Genomic DNA, 20,564 nt, shown 5'->3' with positions numbered 1-20,564 from the left:
GCCTCCAGCCCCACCAGTGTCAGGGAGTGGCCTATGGTTTTTGCGCGCGTGGGGCACTCCCTGCTGGAGCCTCTCCTGCGTCCCATGGAGGCGCGTGGCTGGCTCCTGCTGAGGGAGGAGGGTTGTCGTCCCCCCCCACACCTTATGCGTGTGTAGAAGAACCCTGTCAGACCTTGCTTCAGAGAGTGAAACAGACAGTCCATAGTCAAAACTGCAGGGACCTCACTATTTAAAGACCCCGTCTGATCTTTGCATTTCCAAGAACGGCCAAGGCATGGCAGGGGGGTACCTTAGAGCAGTGATTCTCAGCCCCAGGGCACCCCAGGGTGCCTGGAAGTCCTTGCAAGGGAGCTGCAAGTGTTGCACTGTGTTAGCATTGTTAGGTGTGCACACACACCTGATTACAAAATAAGCCCAGAGATTTCAAAAAGGAATCCAGTGTTAAAAGGAGTCCAACCCCTTATGATCTTCCTGAGGTCTTTGCAGCAGCAGATTTGCTCTTTTTTTTTCTGTCATCAAAAAATGAGCAAAAACTAAGAGCTGGAGGAATGCCTTGAGTGTAACAAGGGGTGCCTTGAGCCTGTAAAGGTTGAAAACTACTGCCTTAAGGGTGTGTGTAGATGAACGGGGGGCCCTAAATTGAAGCAATGGTTTTTTTTCAAACACGGCTTCAGTTTAGGGCCCTTTAAATGCCTGTGTTGCACCCCACCCCCTGGTGGCTCCTGACTTCAGGCACCCAAGTAGGGCAGTCCTGGGGGGCACTGCAGCCATGGAAGGAACCACTAGGCCCCTGCACAACTCAGGCAGGCAGGTTGCAGGAGAGGGGGAAAAAAGATCAGGCTTGCCACTTTTCTTGGGAGGAGCCTGTCTTGCCAGACCTCCTGCAGAGCTGCATGGAGCCCAGTGCTTGGCTCCTCAGCTGTAGGGGCAGCAAACTCAAACTCAGAGGAGGAGTTCTGGTTTGCTGCGCCTCAAGTCATTTAAGGCATGTTATGCCCCCAAATTTCCTACAGCGGCTGGAATTAATGCACACTACTCTGCTGATGCGTACAAACACTGACACAAAGCAGTGCAAAAGCATTTAGCTTACTTTAAAGTGTGCACACATGCCTATTGTTTCATCTACACACGGCCTAAGTGCGTCCACATGTTGCCTTATGTTGCTGTAGCAACACGCTATAGGGATGTAGCAATCCTGTGAGTCTCCACATGATCAGCAGCTACTTTGTCATAGCAGTGCACTCTCCCATTTTAACACTCTGTTATAGTGCTGTACTGGTGAAAAATAACCGCACAGCGTACAGCACAGTACAAAAGCAAGTACTAAAGCATGGCGCAGTAACATCAACATAGGTGACATGTAGATGCACCCCCTCAGGAACTAACTGGTTCAGATACATGAGCTTTTATAGACAGCAACCTGTTTCTCGACAAAGCAGGTTGTTGCCTAACAAACCTCATACCTCTCTGCTGGTCTCCAAGGTAGACAGACCTTGCCCTGCCTTTTGCCTGACTTCAGATTAACACAGGTAACTGCCTCTCCATTTACAGGAAAGAAATGGATTCATCCCGTTTCATTCTACATGAAGAAGTAAGTGCTATAAAAAAGCCAAAGGAGAATCTGACATCAGGCCAATTATATAGGAAAGTCAAGACAAGTGAAAGACAAACAAGAAAGAAAGGAAATACTCCTGAAACAAAAAGAGGGATTAATATAGAAAAGCCTGGATATACCTAGATGTTAAAAGGATGAACACTATTCCAGTCAGAAGTAATTTGTTCAATACATGAAAGGGCTCATTTGGAAGCAGATGAGACAACCATTCAGATTAAGTTAATTGGGAGATGGCCACATTTGAAAAAAGTCATGGAAATGCTAGTGCAGAATTGTATGCCTTGTACTAGTGAGTGCAGGTTCGGCTCCTTGGGCAAGTCTCATGAATAGATGCTCCTATATATGGTCCGTGGACAAGGCTGCAAATAGATTTAATAGGACCACTGCCAGAAACACTGATGTTTAATACATTCTGCTTAGTGATTATAGATTGTTTACCAAGCAGCTAGAAGTGCTTCCCTGAAGGGAAAACACAGCTAGGGAACTTGCTAAGGCACTGGTCGACAAGATTTTTCAAGATAGTGGAGGTTCTTGAAGAAAAAGAGTCAAACTACTAAATCCCACATTTTATTAATGAAGCATTAAAAATAACTTCAAAGGAAACTAGATTTCAGTAGAAACTCCATATAGGCCAGGGGTCAGCAACGTTTTTGAACAGAGTGGCAAAAACACCCACAACCTCAACTTCTAAGATGTTGGTATGCCTGGGGAGGATCGTGGGGGAGCCACGAGGTGCCCAATCCTTGTTGAGGCTGTGCACCCCTGGCCCCTTCCCTGCCATCCGCCCTGAGGCATGTGTACCAAGCAAAATGCCCTTGAATGCCACTCTGGCACTCATGCCAGGAGTTGCCTACCCCTGATATAGACCTTAGTCTCTTGAGATAAAAAGAGCCTGTCACCTTTTACATAAGCCTGTTAGAAATACTATTAAAAATGCATTATCAATAGTGTTGTTAGAACAGCACAGCTGCTAGCTCTCCTTGTCTCCTTGGTGAAAGAAGTGGGGCTGGAGATTGAAGAAAAAAAAAAAAGCTACTAAGGGCTCTTTGTACTAAGGTATCACTCTCTCTTTGTTCTGCAAATTTACTATCTCTTTGTTACACTAAATCACACTTCTTTCATGCCCCCTACATTTCTCAGGGTAGATAAGAATAATTGCAATCTTGGCCTTGGGTCTGCACTTTTTGTAACCTAAAGTACTTTCTGAGCAAGCGCAATCAGCTAATACATATAAGCCTACCCACCCCACATACTTAAGTAGTTAATTATAATACACATGCGATGTATGACGTGACGTCATTTCATATATGTTTGTATGAACCGGAAATGAGTTGTAAGAGTTCCTGCTTCTGTACACGTGCTCAGGAGAGAGGGGATAAAAGCCTGCTGAGAAGTGTTCCCCGCGGGCAGAGGGTTTGATCTTTTGTCTCTCTCTCTGACCCTATTTGCAAATATATACCTTTTGTATTGCTAATGGAGTGTGTCTGTGACTGAGAGTTTTTTGCCTCCCGAGAAACGAACCATAGCAAATTTTTGCAACAAGCCTGCCAGGATTCAGGTGATTTAGAGGGGTATATATGTAATTCAGAAATAAATGTAATATTTACCCCAATAACCAAAGAGGAATGAAATAGTATGTATTTTATGAAAACTGTCTGTGAGTATTTTTTTGATTAGGGAAACAAAACAGTGGGTTACCAAAAATTATAAGCAATAGTATCAAGTATTGCTGCTAGATTATGGCCATGCTAAAAGGTGTGTATACCTGTGACTCGCCTTTATTGTTGATATTGTGGATGTAGTAAAAAATGACATATTAGGGTCAAATACAAACCTGAAATGCTAACTATATAGTCTATGCCGGAATAAAAATATAATGTTTTGATGTAATGAATGACAATGACATTAACTGGAATAATGACATGTATAAAAATAATCATATCAAATTGCAGTGGACAGTGTGATTGTGATTACACCTTTAATTTATATGTGTCCTTTGATACAGGTATAAATATAAGATTTAGTGATATAGATGTACATTTACACCAGATTAAAATTAGTATTCAATAACAGTTTTTCTTCTTGTGTCCTTCTCTTAAACTAGATGTTTTTCCAGAATCATGTACAAGTAATGGCTGTTTCTGTTGCTGCAGCAGTGTCCTGCCTTGTGCAGGTCTCACCAAGGAGTTGGCAAATGATCATGTGCTCCATAGTCTGCACTTCACCACAATCATATATATTCATGTCATTAGAGTAGTCCCATTTGATCATGTTTGCTTTTGATCTTCCAGTTTGCATGCACAGGAGATTCAGGCATTGCCATGTTGGCTAGTCTAGATCCACCCCTCTTGGGAAGGTCCTCCTCAGGTTCCAGGTCCATTTCAGAGCACCTGCTTGCACGTAATCTTTCCTTTTATAAATTCAGTCACATCTTGTCAGCCATCAGATCCAATGATGCAACACTGGTCACAAAGCTCTTTTGTGTTTTAAGCCATTTAGTTATTTCTGTGTGACCATAGAGTGAATGCGTAAGGTCTTCCATCTGCTGTAATCTTTTTTTGGCTTGCTACTTTTCTTCTAATATCAGATGGTGCAATGCCAGCCAGTAAGTACAGACTATCCTTTGGTGTTGGCTTTAGACATCCTGTTATTTCACGACAGCTGTTGTTTAGAACTGGGTCTATTTTCTTGGCATGAACTGATTGTTTCTATAGTGGACACGCGTACTCTGTAGGGGAGTAACACAAGGCAGTAGCAGTGCTTCATAATGTAGCTGGTGACAAACTTTCAAAGTATGTTGTTGTAGGCACTGATTATTCCTTTTGTCTTCTCTACATGTGTTTTGAAGGTAAGTGTTCAGTCCAATGTAACCCCCAAGCACACAGGGTTCGAGTGACTAGTTAGTGGGATTGCATTCCAGATGACATTTAATTTCTGCTTGGTGTCTCGATGGTGTAGGTGACAAGCTGTGGCCTGTATCTTGATTGGGTTGGCATGACTGGTTCTTACTGTGATCTGGGAGGTTGCTCAGGATGCATGTCAGTCTGTTCTCAACAGTGGCAAAGTCCTTCTCTTGCGATGTGATGTATAGATCTGCAGCATATATGAAGCTTCTCATATTACTTTGTATGGGTTGGTGTAACAGGGGGCCTTCCTAGGGCTGGTTAGATGTTGGCCTACCCACCTGTTTCTGGGCTAACCGCCTGCGTCTCTCTCCTGCCACACCTTTATGGTAAATTATTATGATGTTACTCAGGCAGGAGGCTGCCCATTTAAGACCCTGATGACTAGGGGTGATATCCCCAGCTCCAAACCTTCCCCTACACTGGGGTCCATGGTTTGCAGATGGCATCCCAGGCAGCAAAGCTCACCTGTACCCTTCTCCCTCTCTGGCTGTGGTCCCCTCTCTGGGACCTTTGGCTCCCACCTAGGCCATGGCCCTACCTTCAGGCCAGTCGGAATCCCAAGCCTCTTGCTCTGGGTATCCCTCGCGGTGGGCTCCTGGCCCTTTGACCCACGTTGGGTCCTGGCCCCAGCATTAACCAGTCAAGAATCCATTCACTCAGGTCTGAGCCACTTGCCTTCTCTCCCTTACAACTCCACTGGATCACGTCAGCCTCAGGCCTCTCAAAGATCTCACAGGCCTGGGCTTTCCCTAGCCAGGACTATGCAGGGGCTGGAGGTTATCAGGCACCCCCTACCCACCTTTCACCAGGGAGGTTTACAGACCTGGCATTTCCTGGGGCTGATGCACCACCGGCAGTCCCACCAGGCCTCCCTACCCTGGCAGGTTGCAGTTTTAGGTCATGCCCAAGACATGGGGCCTCCTCCACCCCATAGCCCCAGCCCATATACCTCCAAGCTGTTCCTGACACAAGGAGGGAAATCTTCTTCTCCTGCTGGTTGGTCTTAAACAGTTCTCTCCACACAGATTGCTAGGCATTAAATGGACACCCTCATAAGACACCTGACATCTCCCTGTCCTAGCCCTTAAAGTGGCAAATATCCATAGTGCCCTGCCACAGTTGGTCATTATATATGTTAAAAAGGATCAGTGCTAGCACACTATCCTGGGAGGCCATTTTGTTGTTGTTTCCAGCACAGTTCTACCTAAAAATGTCTATTCTCCAAGTGTTGTTTGGAGACTCTAAGAGGCAATTAGAGCTGCACTCAATTAGCTTAATTAGCCTCAAACCACTGAATTAGGAGGTGGGCACGATCATCACACTCAGAGTATTCGCAGATCTATCACTGTGCTGCTCTGAGCCAACTGGCAAATTTACATAGATTAACTATTGAGACTCTGATATTAACTGAAATGAATGCATGGTTTATTAACTAACTGAACAAAACTAACAGGCAACATCACACTGGAATTACCATATACAAATATTTACAAATACCATATACAAATATATACAAATATATACTTACACATTTTTAAGATTTTGTTGTCACTTACAATCCCATACCCAGGAGCCGACTGACTTCAGCTCTCTTTATGCAGTGATGGAGACTTGAAGGTCATGCAGCTCAGCTGGCTGCAACAGAACTCAGGCACTCAGCTCACAGCAAGACCACACTGCAGAAGACTACAAGCTCAAATGGCCAGGTCGGACTTAGGTCCTGCAACCAGCTTCTTAATCTCCACACATTAGGCTCACGCTCTCCATGCCCCTCATGCTCTCTTCATTTATACCTCACTCAGGTTCCTGAACACTCAGGTAAGTGACATCTCACTCGCACGTGCTAATGGACACCTTCTTCTCAGTCACACGTGCATTCACACCATAGGTCAGGAGTTCAGAGTTTCCAGAACTCTCTAGGTTCACTGTGCCTGTGCCAGTGACCTACTTACAGCAGAGGGGATCACACAGTGGGGCAGCATACATACATCACACTCATTCGTGGTCATGAGGTGAACTTAAAGTATGAAACTGGCATAACTTAACTGTAACAGCCTACTCTGAGGCAAGGCAGGGGATATCAAATCTCAGCTTACCCAAGAAATCAGATGAACTGCACTAGTCATGTGTGATATTGTAGACTTTGGCAAGCAGGTTTTGGTGGTTGACTGTCATATGCTGCCAACAGGTCTACAAACATAGCACCTGTTATCACCTCTTTCTCAAATCCATCTTCTATATGTTGCATGATTAGTATTTAGCTAGTGCAGGACTTGCCTAGGCTAAATCCAGCAGTTACAGTAATATAATCAAGATGTTTGCTAAGGTAACATCTAATAAGAAATTAAGAACAGATTCATGCTAAAGGTCCACCTAGCCTAGTATCTTTTCTCTGACAGTGGAAAATAATGGATGCTCTAGAGCAGTGATTCTCAGCTGGGTGCTGCAGCATCCCAGGTTGCCTTAAGATCTGTTCAAGGGTGCCACACAGTGCCACGCAATGTTAGTACTGTTCGGTGTGCAAACATAATTCACAATATAAGCCCAGAGATTTCACATAGGAATCCACAGTGTCAAGAAAATTCTAACCAACCTGATTGCCTTCTATGATGAGATGACCGGCTCTGTGGATGTGGGGAGACCTGTGGATGTGGTGTACCTTGATTTTTAGCAAGGCTTTTGATATGGTCTTCCACAGCATTCTTGCAAACAAGCTAAGGAAGTATGCATTGGATGAATGGTCTGTAAGATGGATAGAAAGCTGGCTGGATTGTCAGTCTCAACAGGAAGTGATCAATGGCTTGTTGTCTTCTTGGCAGCTGGTATCAAGTGGAATGCCCCAGGGGTTGGTCCTGAAGCCAGTTTTGTTCAATATTTTCATCAATAACCTGGATGATGGGATGGACCCTCAGCAAGTCTGTAAATGACACGAAGCTGGAGGAGTAGTAGACACACAGGAGGTTAGGGTTAGGATTCGGAGAGACCTCAACAAATTGGAGGATTGGACCAAAAGAAGTCTCATGAGGTTCAATGACAAGTGCAAAGTTGCAGGACCTTAACCTGAAGCATTTAGAATGAAACAATCCCATGCACCAGTACAGGCTGAAAACCAGCTGGCTAAGTAGCAGCTCTGCAGAAAGAAATCTGGGCAATAAGCTGAATATGATCCAACAGTGTGTCCTTGTTGCCAAAAAGGCTAACGGCATACTGAGCTACATTATTAGGAGCATTGCCAGCAGATTGAAAGAAATGATTATTCTCCTCTGTTCAGCACTGCTGAGACGTCTGGAGTACCGTGCTGAGTTTTGAGCTCCCCAGTACAGAAAGAATATAGATAAATTGAAGAGTCCAGTGGAGGGCAATGAAAATGATTAGGGAGCTGGGAGAAATTACTTCTCAGGAAAGGCTGGGGGAACTGGACTTACTGGCTACTTGCATGTTGAAACTCCCCCAGCACTTTGCTTTAAACTCTGTACATTCCCATGCCAAGCCCAGCACATGCCCAGAAGAGGCAATGCCTTAGTTGGACCCAGCTCACCTGATATCTGTATAGATTGGGCACTTTAGCGAAGCTTTTTTGGCACTTTTATCTAAGAGCTGATTGAATCAGCTTTAGCTGAAAATGCCAAAAAGCCTCGCTGAAGCTCCTGATCTATACAGATCCTGCAGAGCCAGGTCGAAGTAATGTGCTGCTGATTGTAGTGAAGTGTGTTTTTTTGGCTTTTTTTGTTTTTCTAATGTCTGCAAGCAGCCATTTAGTCTGGAGAAGAGAAGACCAAGTGGGGATTTAATAGCAGCCTTCTACTACCTGAAGGGGGGTTCCAAAGAGGATGGAGCTAGACCAGAGGTAGGCAAAATGCAGTCTGCGGGCTGGACGCGGCCCACCAAACCATTCTATCTGGCCCCTAAAAATTTTAGAAAATTAATATTTGTCTGCCCCTGGCTGCCTGTCATGTGGCCCTCGATGGCTTGCCAAAACTCAGTAAGCAGCCCACCAGCTGCAATAATTGCCCACCCCTGAGCCAGACTGTTCTCAGTGGTGGCAGATGACAAAATAAGGAACAATGCTCTCAAGTTGCAGCAAGGGAAGTTTAGGTTAGATATCAGAAAAAACTCTCACCGAGAGGGTAGTAAAGCACTGGAACAGGCTACCCAGAGAGCTTGAAGAATCTCCACCCTTGGAGGTTTTTAAGGCCTGGCTAGACAAAGCCTTGGCTGCAATGATCTAGTCAGGGGATGGTTCTACTTTGAGCAGGGGTTTGGAGTAGATGACGTCTGAGGTCCCTTCCAACCTTAATTTTCTATGATTAATTCCAGGCCATAAAGGAAACCAGTATCTAAACCAGTCACATGGTCAGTCTATCAGCTCACCTTGCCTCTTCACATCCCATAAGTCTCTACAAAGCTTGGAATTTCATATTTCTAGGTACAATATATAAATAAAATAGACTTAAGTTCAGCATCAATAATGCAATAAATGTAGCCTTTCTCTAATGACATATGCTATTTTCCCCCTATGATTAAAGGGAAGGTGTAGCCATGTATCAGGGATTCCTACTTTATTTATAGTGAGATTTTCAAATCCACTTAAATAACTATGGCTCATGTCTTAATGATTTTTCCCAGGTACTTCTGAAAATCCCATCCTCAGTTCTTGGAATGCATTTAGGCTCATTTTATACTGACCAGCTCAGAAAATAAAACATAGAAAGATAGATATATCCTTCCACCTCAGTGGTAAAGTTGGAGTGCTCACAGCAGTTTTGAAATTGAGCCAGTTATTAGATACTTATATACTGGCTTGATATTCTAAGGCCTTGTCTCCACAGGGAAACTGTCTAACATTACTGCAGAACAACCTGTCCCACAACAGTGAGCCCATAATAGCTCCCACCTAGACAGTCTGTTCCGAAATAAAAATGACTTAATTCTAGAATGTGAGTTTTGGGAGTACCCTTTTAATCCAGAATAGCATTTGGTTACACCAGAATAGCTATTCCCATCAATTCACCCTATGCAGACAACACTTAACATTAGCTTCCTAGTTTCAGAAGTCCTTGCTTCTGTTTTTTTCCTATTTAGAGACAGATTGATGAGTGGACATAGCTGGAAAGAGTGCTACCCATCCTGAAGTGCAGTTAGGATACATAACACATTCCACTTGATAGTTCCAGAATGCTATCCATACACTAGGCTTCACAATACTGTCCAATGGATAAACATATTGTCTTCATTTCACAGATAGGATAACCAAAACAGGGCTGGATTCATACTAGGTTTCACCAGAAGAGAAACCTAGCAAGCTTCTTTCCATCTTGGAAAGTCTCCAGCTGGCCAGTGTTGCTTCAACCATAGGTGTAGTTGGCAAGGAGATGCAATGAATCTGAGCTGCACAGCCTAGGATTAAATGAGTTCAAATAAAACAAGACAACTCAAACCTCTGCAATAAAAACAAACTTTAAAAAGAGGCAGCTGGCTTTTCTCATCGCCACATATCACTTTCATTCAGTTCTTACACAATACACATTTTATGAGATTTTTCCAGTCTAGGTTTATAGACCAAAGAGGTTAGAACTCAAACATTTACACTCTCCAAGTGCTTCTGTGAACTGAATCGACATTTTTTTCAGGTTTGACTGTTCCTAATCAGTGGCAAAAGCTCTGATGTTTGGGGCTGACTGCCCAAAGCATACTGGATTAGGATGCAGCAGAGTTGCAAACAGACATTTATGCTCAATAAATTTTAGGAGGATAACATTCTTTTTTGCTTAGCGTACAGTTTAATTTAAGGCTGGTCCTGAGTGATGACATTTCTTGATGCACCCGAAGTCTTGTCAGAACTGCAAAGTACATCTAGGTGAGGGGGCAGCAGTTGGTTCAGTGTCTTCATCTTTCCTTTTTCCGAGAGCAATTGCTTCTCTTTCCTGTGGAGTGCGGAGACAAGAAAAAGCAGGAAAAGTAATAGAAATAATTCAAAAACATTTAAAGTATTACAGGCATAAAATATTTCTTAAATCATCTACAGCAGGCACCTAAAGTCCCCAGCCCCCTGTGCAGAATCTGGATCACTGGGCTCTTTGCAGACCAAATTTAGATGTGGTGGCGGCAATGGGGTAAGCAGAAGAGGCAGTGGTCACAAGGGTTAATGCAGCTATTGCTTGCCCATGCTACAGACAATCATCCCCAAAAGGCTTCATACCCAGGAGTCTGGAAGTGGACTCTGCCCCAAATTCCAGGTCACCTTAGAAGCCCTGTAAACCAGACTGGCTCTGTGGGCCAAATCTGGTCTGCAGGCTCTATATCTGACACCCCTGACCTAAAGCAGTCAAAGGAAAAATCCAGCAGTGGATTCTGTACCACTTTAGAATAAACTCTTCTCAGCTAATCTACAAGTTCACAAATCTTGATAGCACTCAGTGCCCCCTCCCACTGTTTTAATCATGCTGTTGACCTGACCAGAATTCATGATCACCATGTCTAAATCACTGCATCCAAAACTGTTCTGAAATGAGCATTGGTTAACAGATTTTACCCTAAGCTATGCTGCATGCTTCTGCCTTATGGGAATAATTAACTAATGTTACACCACAAATTATCTCCCTATTTTGCCCACATCCACAACTCCTCCAGAATCAATGTTAGCTAATAGGTTTCGCCTACAGCAGGCTCAAAGAAATCACCAGTTGGATTCTGCACATCAAAATATGCTAAAAATGAAACTGAACACTTAATTTTGTACCTGAGGAATTCTTGCTTTTCCTTCTGCTGCTGCTTGTCAAAATCCCTCGTTTCCCTGCAGTGTCGCTGGTACATGTTTTTGAAAGTGCTTTCTAGCTGGCGAAGATGATGAAAACTCTGTTGGATTATATCTGCATAGGTTGGAGAAGACTCTGTGATTTTAAATGTAAAAGAAACAAAACAGTGCCTTCTCTTTTCCATACTCTTTGCTAAAAGGTATCATGAGGGGAGGCTGCAGGTCAGATTGCAAGGACTGGCAGCCTTCTGCATATGGGGGAGGTACTCACAGTTGGAAAAGAAGAAGCTATTTGAGATCAGGATTGGGATGCATGGACAGAGCTGCAGGTGTGTGTGTGGTAGGGAGGGCAGTGGTCAAGGCTGGAAAGCTGCATTGTTAGGACATGGATGCATGGCTGAGGCTCTGAGTATGTTCTACCTCTCTCTACCTATTGTACCCAGAACCTGAACTTTCATGAGCACAAAAATTCCCTGATAGAAAAATGTTTTATTTTTACCACCCCCCAAAATTCATGCCATTCATTCATCCACTATGAAAGGATTTTATTTCACCCTATATTCTAGTGCTCCCTCTTATCACATCTGCTTTCTTAACCTTCCCACTTTGTTAGTGGGAGTCTAACGCTCTAACCCTATTCTGTGACAGGCAACCCCTTTAAGAGTTGTCACCATTGCAGTGGCATCCATCCAATATGTAGCCAAACTGCCAACATGTCTCTTCAACCTAGCCACACAGCACAAAACATCACCTGTAGCAATCTGGTCTCCAGCAGCCTGAAACCATTCTTAACTTAAAGTTCAGTTCTGCAACTGAACAAAGTTCTGCAGCCATGCAGATTAAGCCAGGAATCCACAGACTGAGGATGGAGGGTGAACAAAGAAATGCCTACAAAAGACATTGCAAACAGAAGCAAGGGAATACAATTTGTTTACAAAAAGAGATTGGGGGAAACAAACACTAAATGTATAATTTGGTTAGGCACCAACAAGCAGCATGAGAAGCAAATGTGTTTCAGTTGCAAGTATATGAAGAATGCAAATACTGAGCAGTTCTCTCTGTCATTGTATGTCCAACAAAGTCAGAGACAGGGATGATACAATAAGAGGAGTAAATTGGGGACGGCTCTTGGGAGATTCTTCCCAACTAAGACATTAGTTTGTGGAATAGTTTCCTATGGGAAACTGGTGGAAGCCTAACACTGTAAGACACCTGTTGACAATCAAGATGGACAAAGTATTCAAATAACAGACTGCAAAGAATAATCCTGTGTTGGTGAATAGGCAGGCTTTTCCCTTCTCTAATTTCTTTGAACTGTTCATAAGGATATGGTATAGGCTTGTAGATCTCCCTCCTGTGAATCAGGATGTCCTGTCCAGCCTGTGGTTCAGCCTTGTAGCTCTGGAGGAAGTGCTGAATTAGTGGGCTGTGCCCATTGATGTTAAAAAGATGCCAAGTGAACTCAGGGCCCTGACAAGCTGGGTGTGACTGGGGGAGAGAAATACAAAAAGAGAAGAGGTTAATACCAACAAGGAGTCCAAAAAATAAAGTAAATTATTGCCTCTAATGGTTCATAACCTGGGTGAAAGATGAGTCATTTCTAAATGCTTAACAAGTGGAAACACTATGATTACTTATAATAACTGGCAGCAAGCAATTCCATCTCCTGTGGGCTATTTTAATAGGTGGTTGTGAATGAGTAATTTTTCATATTTAATAACTGATGTTATCTCAAAATAAAATACAAACAAATATGTATTAGGTTGAAGCTTGTTTATAATACTGCACAGCACAGATACAGCATTATGGGACATGTGTATCAACATGTCATACAAACAGGACCAGACAGATAGAAAAGATTGTTTTCTACATTTAGAAAGCACATAACAATCATCTCAGTCCAAACAAAAACCCTAATTGAGTGTACACTGTACTTCAGTTAGTGAGACTGCACAATGCATTTTGAGCTTAATTTCACTTAACGTATTGCCCCAATTCTTGGCTGAATTCTGAATGCTTATGCTGTTCCACTGACACCAAACAAACCTAACACTAGATTAGCCAGCCCAAGAATGATCATTCTTGCAAAAGGGAGTTGGGGCAGGGGGAGACTACAGAGCTTATATAATAGCTCCTCCAATGCCCACCCTTCATTGCAGCCAATGTAGGGTGCATACTCCAATAATCCATCTGCTTCTTAGCATCACTACTGGCAGCTAGCTTAATTTAGAACAGTCCTCAGGGACTGGCTCAGTGTACATGCAAACCAGTAGCAAGCAAATGGAAAGATGACATAACAGCATATACTTTTCACTATACACACTAGCATGTGGCCCTAGGCTGTTCTGGGCACTTCTAGGCTACAATCAAAGTTTGGAGCCCAGTGCTCAGTGCATTTTCATTTAGTATACATTAACAAATTGTTTTTAGATATAACAGTGCAAAAACTCACCAATTTTCTTGAGTTTTAATACAAACTAGATGCTAAATTGTTTACAGCTTATTGTATGCTAAATTGAGGAGGTTGGCACCATCACATGTTGTAATTTAGCAACCTCAGTAAAACTCTGTTCTGTAGAGAAATGCAGTGGAAGTTATATTTGCAGGAGGGAGCATTTAAATCTCTCTCTCATGGTATGCAATCTGAGAAATATAAACTTGTCTATAAAATGGAGGGATTCTGGATTCATTATTTAGGCACAGTTATTCAAAACTTGGGAATACACAGACACACTCATTCCAGAAAAAAGGATGTCCAAACCTGTTATTCAGGAATAGCTACTACACTTTAAATTCATCCTCCATTTTAATCCATAAAGTTCAATGAGCCCTATACAGCATTGCTTTCTTGCTCTTTGTTTGTACCATCTACAAGATTTTCATCTGTTTTTTTAAATTGACCATTTTGCTGAATGAAATTAATGGCTGCCATCAAGTGTGTATTTGTACATCAATCTCAGACCTAGTTAAAAATCTGTGGGAATAGTAGACACCTTTCTTGCAGGTAAATGGAAGGAGTAACCTATAAATAAGCTGTATGTACATTGAGACCAGGGGTACTTAACCTCTGGCCCATGGAGCCATGCCATCTGGCCCATGGGTCTCCCCATGGATCTGGAAATTTGGTGGTAGAGTGGTACCAATTAACACTGCCAAATTTCCAAGACCTGCATGGCTGGGTTGGGCCAGCACTGTGTGCCAGATTAGGCCTACTGATCAGATTCAATCCATGGACCAATTTAGCATTGCTAATCTGACCCGCAGACCGAAAAGCTTGGGCACAACTGATTTTGTCAAAACAAGAAACACCCACCAAAGTAATGAGCAGCACAGCAAAGCCAATCAGAAGCTAAGACGCTGAGCCAAGGGCTGATTGTAAATGCAAGGTATAGGACTCTGGTTGTAGCTGTGTGTGAGAGCAAGCAGTTAAGGGAGAATAGCAGTGTAGGGATGCACTGATAGAGATTTTGGGGGCTGATACTAATAGCTGATTTTTAAGGAGGCATATTGGCTGATATTGATCCAATTTCCGATACAGTTACACCCAGCTGGTAAGTCCTTTGTAATGGAAGGGGAGGTGGGAGGGAAGGAGTGTAGGGGGGCAAATAAACACCCCCTGCAGTGAGGGAAGGAAGGAGTGGGGCAGGGGTAGACACTGCCCAGCCAGGGTGGGGCAGGACGTGGGACGGAGCCATGGTTCATCTGGGGGGCACAGAGGGCACGGGGGGGCAGAGAGGGGGTATGTGTCCCTGGATCTGTGAGAGGCAGGGTGGGGGGCCTGCAGCTCTGGGATGGAGCCGAGGCTGTGCCAGGCTCTTCTCAGCAGGGGCTGAGCTTGGGGCAGGTGGCGCTGGAAGGGGGGGGCTACAGCCCCCACCATAACCCCACTGCTAGCATTGCCACTGCCTACCCCAAGCCCAGTCCCCACAGAGAAGAGCCCAGTGCAGCCCCAGCTCCAGCCTGCAGCTGCTGCCCACCCACCCTGCCCTGCGTAGATCCAGGGGCACACGCACCTGCCCCTCATGCCCTCCCGGGGTGTGCGCAGCTGCAGGAGCCACCCCCCCGTGCATCCCCTGAATCAATGTATCGATGCACCTCTAAAGCAGTGGTGAGGAGGAGGAGAGGTAAGGAACCCCTATGTCAAAACCTCTTTTGGCTACATTTCTTTCTGGAAAAACAGTTTTGTATTTCTGAACAAGGAAACTGCCTCCCATTTGTTTCTCTGGACATGGAAAAAAGACTTTCTGAACACTTTGTTTAAACAGAATGTCAATGCAGAAACTCCTGGCTCTAAAGTCACTCTTCTCTACTAATAGAAACAATCCCGCAAACCCCAAATACTGCCTGACCACTTGGTCAAAGAAGGGGGACTATTACTCTGCCTTCTTCACAGGTAGACAATTTGGAGCTGACACACAATCCACAGTGGATATATGACTAATTAAAAATGCTGTAGTGTATCACAGTATTTACCAATTCTGCTACCTCCAGGTTTTAACTTTACAACAATGATGCACCCAATAAGAACATTCTTTAATTTTGTAGCTTTAAACCATGTGCAATGATTCATTGATGGTTATTTTTCTCCCTTTCTTTTTAAAAGTACCTTGCATTACAAAGTCTACCTATTTCTTAAAATCTCCAGTCTGTATATGATGAAAACTGTTGTCTTTTTGTCACTGTTATTACTTTCATGGTTATGCATGACATTAATTGGCTTTTTAAATTCACAGGCCAAATCAGCCTCTCAGATGCAAGTGCACAATTCCCACAGAGTTCGATATGCCCCCGTACTTTCTATCTGATGTTTTGTTCTATTCTTTTCTCCATGGTCTGTATCCATTATCACTTTTTCTATGATAAAGTCTGAATGACAGCGGTGGTTGCCACATAGGTTGTAGCAGATGGATGGGTCAGGCTGGCTAAAAATAAAATTTCTCAGACTGCCCCTTTACATAGGAAAATGAATATGCAACAGTCACAAGGGGATTCCAGGCCCAGGCCCCCAACAGAAGATATTTCAAATCAGTATGTATTGGAAATCGGCCTGATGCGGACAATAATTTGGCCGATAAATGCCCGTGTGTGCATGCAGCTGTAGCACAGCATGCAGGCAGTGAGAAGCACAGCCTGGCAGCCTGGAGAGCTGCCTGTCAAAACAATTGGGGGGAACAACAGGGTGGTCTCAAACCAAATAAAGGCCGATGTTACTTGTGAGGCATCTGCAAGTCAGATCAAGAATTTGAACTACCTGCTAACTGCTGTCTGAGTAGAGCTGTCCATGTGTCTGAAGAAGAGGAGCAAGAAGTACCTCAGAAAAGGACAGGGAAGGATGCTTCAAATGCAGCTGGACAAATGTGAATGGGAGTCTGGAGAGAGAGTTACTCGGTTGTATGCCAGTGTAAACAGCAAGGAAATCACCTCCTGTTGTTTAATCCCTCCTGTACTTAGGGAAAGAGGAATTTTTACATTTTTAATAAATAAACAAGACTGCACTGAAGGAATGCTTGACTCCACTATCCATTTCTTCTCCTCATTGAAGCAACTTACACAACCCAAGCTGGCTACTTGGGTTAACAGGGGTAATATGCAAAACAAAAACATCCCCAAGATATAAGAGGTTGCCATTTTAGTGAGGAAGGAAAAGTGTTTGACATAAGAAAGATTAAAATTTCCACTGAGAAAGTGATGATGAGACCCTTTCAAGGAAAATGCAGAAAAACTGATGTCAGCATTATTCTCACCCAAACTGGAAAGACAGAAAACACATCCAGAGTGCCATAATGTGAAAGTGAGGCTCCCAAATAATATAAATGTGTTGAGAGCTTAATTAAGTTCTGCGGTAGTACTCCTCCTAGAAGAGGGTACTAAAGGAGAAAATAAAAGGCTTGCCATCCACTCTTTGGTTGCTATACAGTTTGTAGAGGCAGGATATGTGGAAGTGAACTAGAAAGCAAGTCTTGGTCCATGTTAACTAATGCAAGATTCCCACATCACCACTATCACATACATAAAGCAGATAGTGAGGACCCCCCAGATTTCTTTCTGGAATTAAGAGGACATTTTGGCATCAGCAACATGGATTAAGTTGTATTTCAACAAGCTACTAGCAGATCTGCACTGTACATGAGGTGAGGAAAACTATCACAACTTTTCCCACATGCTATATCACCTCTTTTTGAAGCAAAGTGATCTTTGGCCGTCTTGTCTCCAGCACACGTTGGGTCTGCTTCAAACCACTTTCTTCCTCGTTCTTTTTAAACTGCAGATCACGTGGCAGGGCCCTGCCACCTGGGACAAGACACAAACACCAGTTGTCTTTGTCTAGTATCTCCTTACCATTTGACACAATACTTCTTGATCAGTATAGTATCGAAACAGCACCACACAAAAGGAAACAGTGGTGCAAAGAGGGTAATAGATTCTGACACTTTATTGTAGCAGATACCTATTACTTCTGTGGAGTTTCCCCTGCTCAGCCAACCCTGTGCCCCAGTCTGGCTGGGCAGGGAAAAAGTGCGACACATTACAGAACAGCTGGTCTGCTTCATTCAGCAGTGACTATTTCTAGTCAGAGACAACACTGTTTCAGTAAAATAATAGGAGGAAGCAGCAACACACTAACAAACCTAATTCTTCAAGAAGCAACTGCATTCATTCAGCCATCAAGAAACACTCAAAAACCACAAAACAAAACAAACACAACTTGTTACACATGAGCACTTCCAATTTATTAGGTCAACTAATGTCAATGGGATTTTCTCTCTCACTTGTAATGTAAGTTCACCATAAGACACCTATTACATGAGACTCAAGAGACAGGGAGTCCCTAGAAATTCTAAGCAAAACAGGGAAGGTTTCTCCTTACCTTCCAATTCCTTAACTTTCAAGGACATAGATCCATGTACAGCTTTCCTGGATTCAATGTGTAGGCTTCTTTGACCAGGCTGGCACTTGTTGACAACTTGCATCAAAGGGTTGGGCTTCACAACAAAGAGGAGAAGGCAGAAAAAATTATCAGTGGAGATGTATACCACGGTGGTAGAATTAATGTTAGAATTCTCTCTGTCCTCTTAACCTCCTGAATGTTTTTGTTCAACCCCAACCAAAATATTACTGCCTCTAGTGTGAAATGCAGCAGACATTTGTACCAGGAAAACTGGACAGCAGAGTCACAGGAAAAGAAATGAAAACCACCTATTTAATTGGAAGTGACAGATAAATTTTAGGTTATTAGGATGTAGTTGTGGAGATTGGAAAATAGGTAAAACAAAGCTAAAGCTGCTCTGGATAGGGAAAAGTGACTGAGACCATTCCATAAAATGCCCCCCTAAGCCATCAGCCTTCTTCTGAGGAAAGCCTGGAAGTGGCTTCCTTCAAAATTCATCAACTCCTTAAACGTCCTCAGTGCAATTTCTCAAGAGCAGCATGTTGGCATTTCTAGTTTCCTACTTGCTTATCTGGGACAACAAGGTTCAAGAATCACATGTTCACTATCTCCACAGACTGACGCTATTTTGTAACTCAGTGAATTTCCTTTAGACATCAATCTACCCCATAGTCCCTTAGTGCATCATGATATCCCTTTGCCATCTCACAATGAGAGAGCAAAGAATACCGCAAAGGGAAGACCCCCAGGGGGTGCTGAAAGCAGTAGGTCCTGTTGAAATATACATTTCACTTTGATGACTTAAATATCATGATACACACAAAGCTTCTTCTAGCACATACACTGGGCGGACACCAAAGAAGCATAATGTGATCTGGAGGTTGGAAAGGATGATTTAATCAGCAATATTAAAAGAACAAGATACAGTACTCTGCATTCAGCTTGATCATGGGGAGCGGGGGCTGCTATAACTGTCTACAAGTGTTTGACAGCATGAACTCTCATTAAAAATTAGAGATGAGCAAGATTCAGCCCCCATGTACAAATTATGAAAGAGAGAGGTAAAAGGCCTTGCAAGGTTGGTAATGTATATTCTTTCCTATGCAAATGTTTGGCTATTCTATCCCAGATGGTGGATTTCAAAGGCAAAGGCCTACTCTTCTGCTAACTTTGCTTAGTTAAAACAAAACAAATTTTTACTGTTTACTAAGGAATGGGCAAACCTGAAAAATTATCCCCATGTCATCATATCTCCCTCTTCCACAACACCCCTCATTCTAGTGCAGGGGTGGGCAAAATACAGCCTGTGGGCTGGATTCAACCCACCAGGCCATTCCATCTGGCCCACAGGGTACCTAAAAAGTTTAGAAGATAAATATTTATCTGTTCATCATTGCCTGTCAAAGATGAGAGGAGCCAGGGGCAGTAGGCCCCAGGGGAAGCCAGAAGGACTCACCAGCCTGGCCCCACCCTACCCTACCCCCAACCCCCTTCCACCCCTGCCCTCCAACTGGAAGTCTCTGCCTGCAGCTGCTCCAGCACCATGTGGCCCACAGGCAACTGGTAGGGGGGCACGTGCTCCCCCCGGAGATTGGCCCCCGAAAGTGGGGCAGTTTTTTTTGTCACACAGACTGGCGGTGTGTTTGTGGGGAGCACTAAGCCATGGCACAGAAGTACTGGAGTGGATATGGGGCTTTTGGCTCGCATCTGGACCTACCCACAGATTTTGCCCCCTCAGACTCAGGAGGCATGAGTCACCCCTGATGTGGCCCCCAGCTGCATCACCCAATCACAGGGCCATGCCAGTACCACAGGGCCAGGAGTGGGAAGGGATGTGTGTGCATGTGTAGTGAGAGAGGCACACTGCATGTATCTGTGTCCATGTCTGTCCGTCCGTGCAATGAGGGAGGGAAAGACGGTGTGTGTGTCTGTATTTGTGTTTGCATGTGTGTTCGTGCAATGAGGGAGGGGGAGAGAGAGATAGAGCAATGAGGCAAGGAGAGTGACTGAGATGTGTGTGTGTGTGTGTGTGTGTGTAATAAAGGAAGAACAGAAAGAGTGTGTGTGTGTAGTGAGGGAAGCAGGGTGTGTGTGTGTATGCAGGGAGCGTGTATGTGTGTAGTGAGGGAGGCAGAGAGTGCATGTGTTCAGTGAGAGGGAGGGAAAGAAAGAGTATGTCTGTATGTGTGTTTGTAGGGCGAGTCCCAGAAGCACACCCAATCATATACATGCACCCATATCTCCCTTGCACTTCCATACACACAGACCTGCACCTGCCACACACCCCAGCAACCCTCCCCCATACATATCCCACACATACCCCATACCCACCCACACCCCATATATCCACACACACCTACATGCTCCTTCACCCCACACCCACCCCCCACATCTATCCAC

General features: G+C 43.9%; 1 protein-coding gene across 1 annotated transcript in view; it reads right to left on the bottom strand.

The window, feature by feature from the left end:
- Nucleotides 1-9,529: 9,529 nt before the first annotated feature.
- The window catches only part of FAM227A (family with sequence similarity 227 member A), a 34,960-nt gene continuing 23,925 nt past the window's right edge, over nucleotides 9,530-20,564 (bottom strand). Inside the window, exons 12-16 of the mRNA XM_090043022.1 lie at nucleotides 18,144-18,258; nucleotides 17,448-17,566; nucleotides 12,607-12,763; nucleotides 11,261-11,414; nucleotides 9,530-10,445 (exon numbers count right to left, since the gene is read on the bottom strand). Of these exons, the coding sequence (XP_089899148.1) occupies nucleotides 10,307-10,445; nucleotides 11,261-11,414; nucleotides 12,607-12,763; nucleotides 17,448-17,566; nucleotides 18,144-18,258 (684 nt within the window). The 3' untranslated portion in view covers nucleotides 9,530-10,306. The remainder of the gene's footprint in view (nucleotides 10,446-11,260; nucleotides 11,415-12,606; nucleotides 12,764-17,447; nucleotides 17,567-18,143; nucleotides 18,259-20,564) is intronic.

Source organism: Crocodylus siamensis, chromosome 4, assembly GCF_052110815.1.
Source record: "Crocodylus siamensis isolate JL-2025a chromosome 4, ASM5211081v1, whole genome shotgun sequence".
Lineage (NCBI taxonomy): Eukaryota > Metazoa > Chordata > Crocodylia > Crocodylidae > Crocodylus > Crocodylus siamensis.
This window is presented reverse-complemented; position numbering and strand designations above follow the sequence as displayed.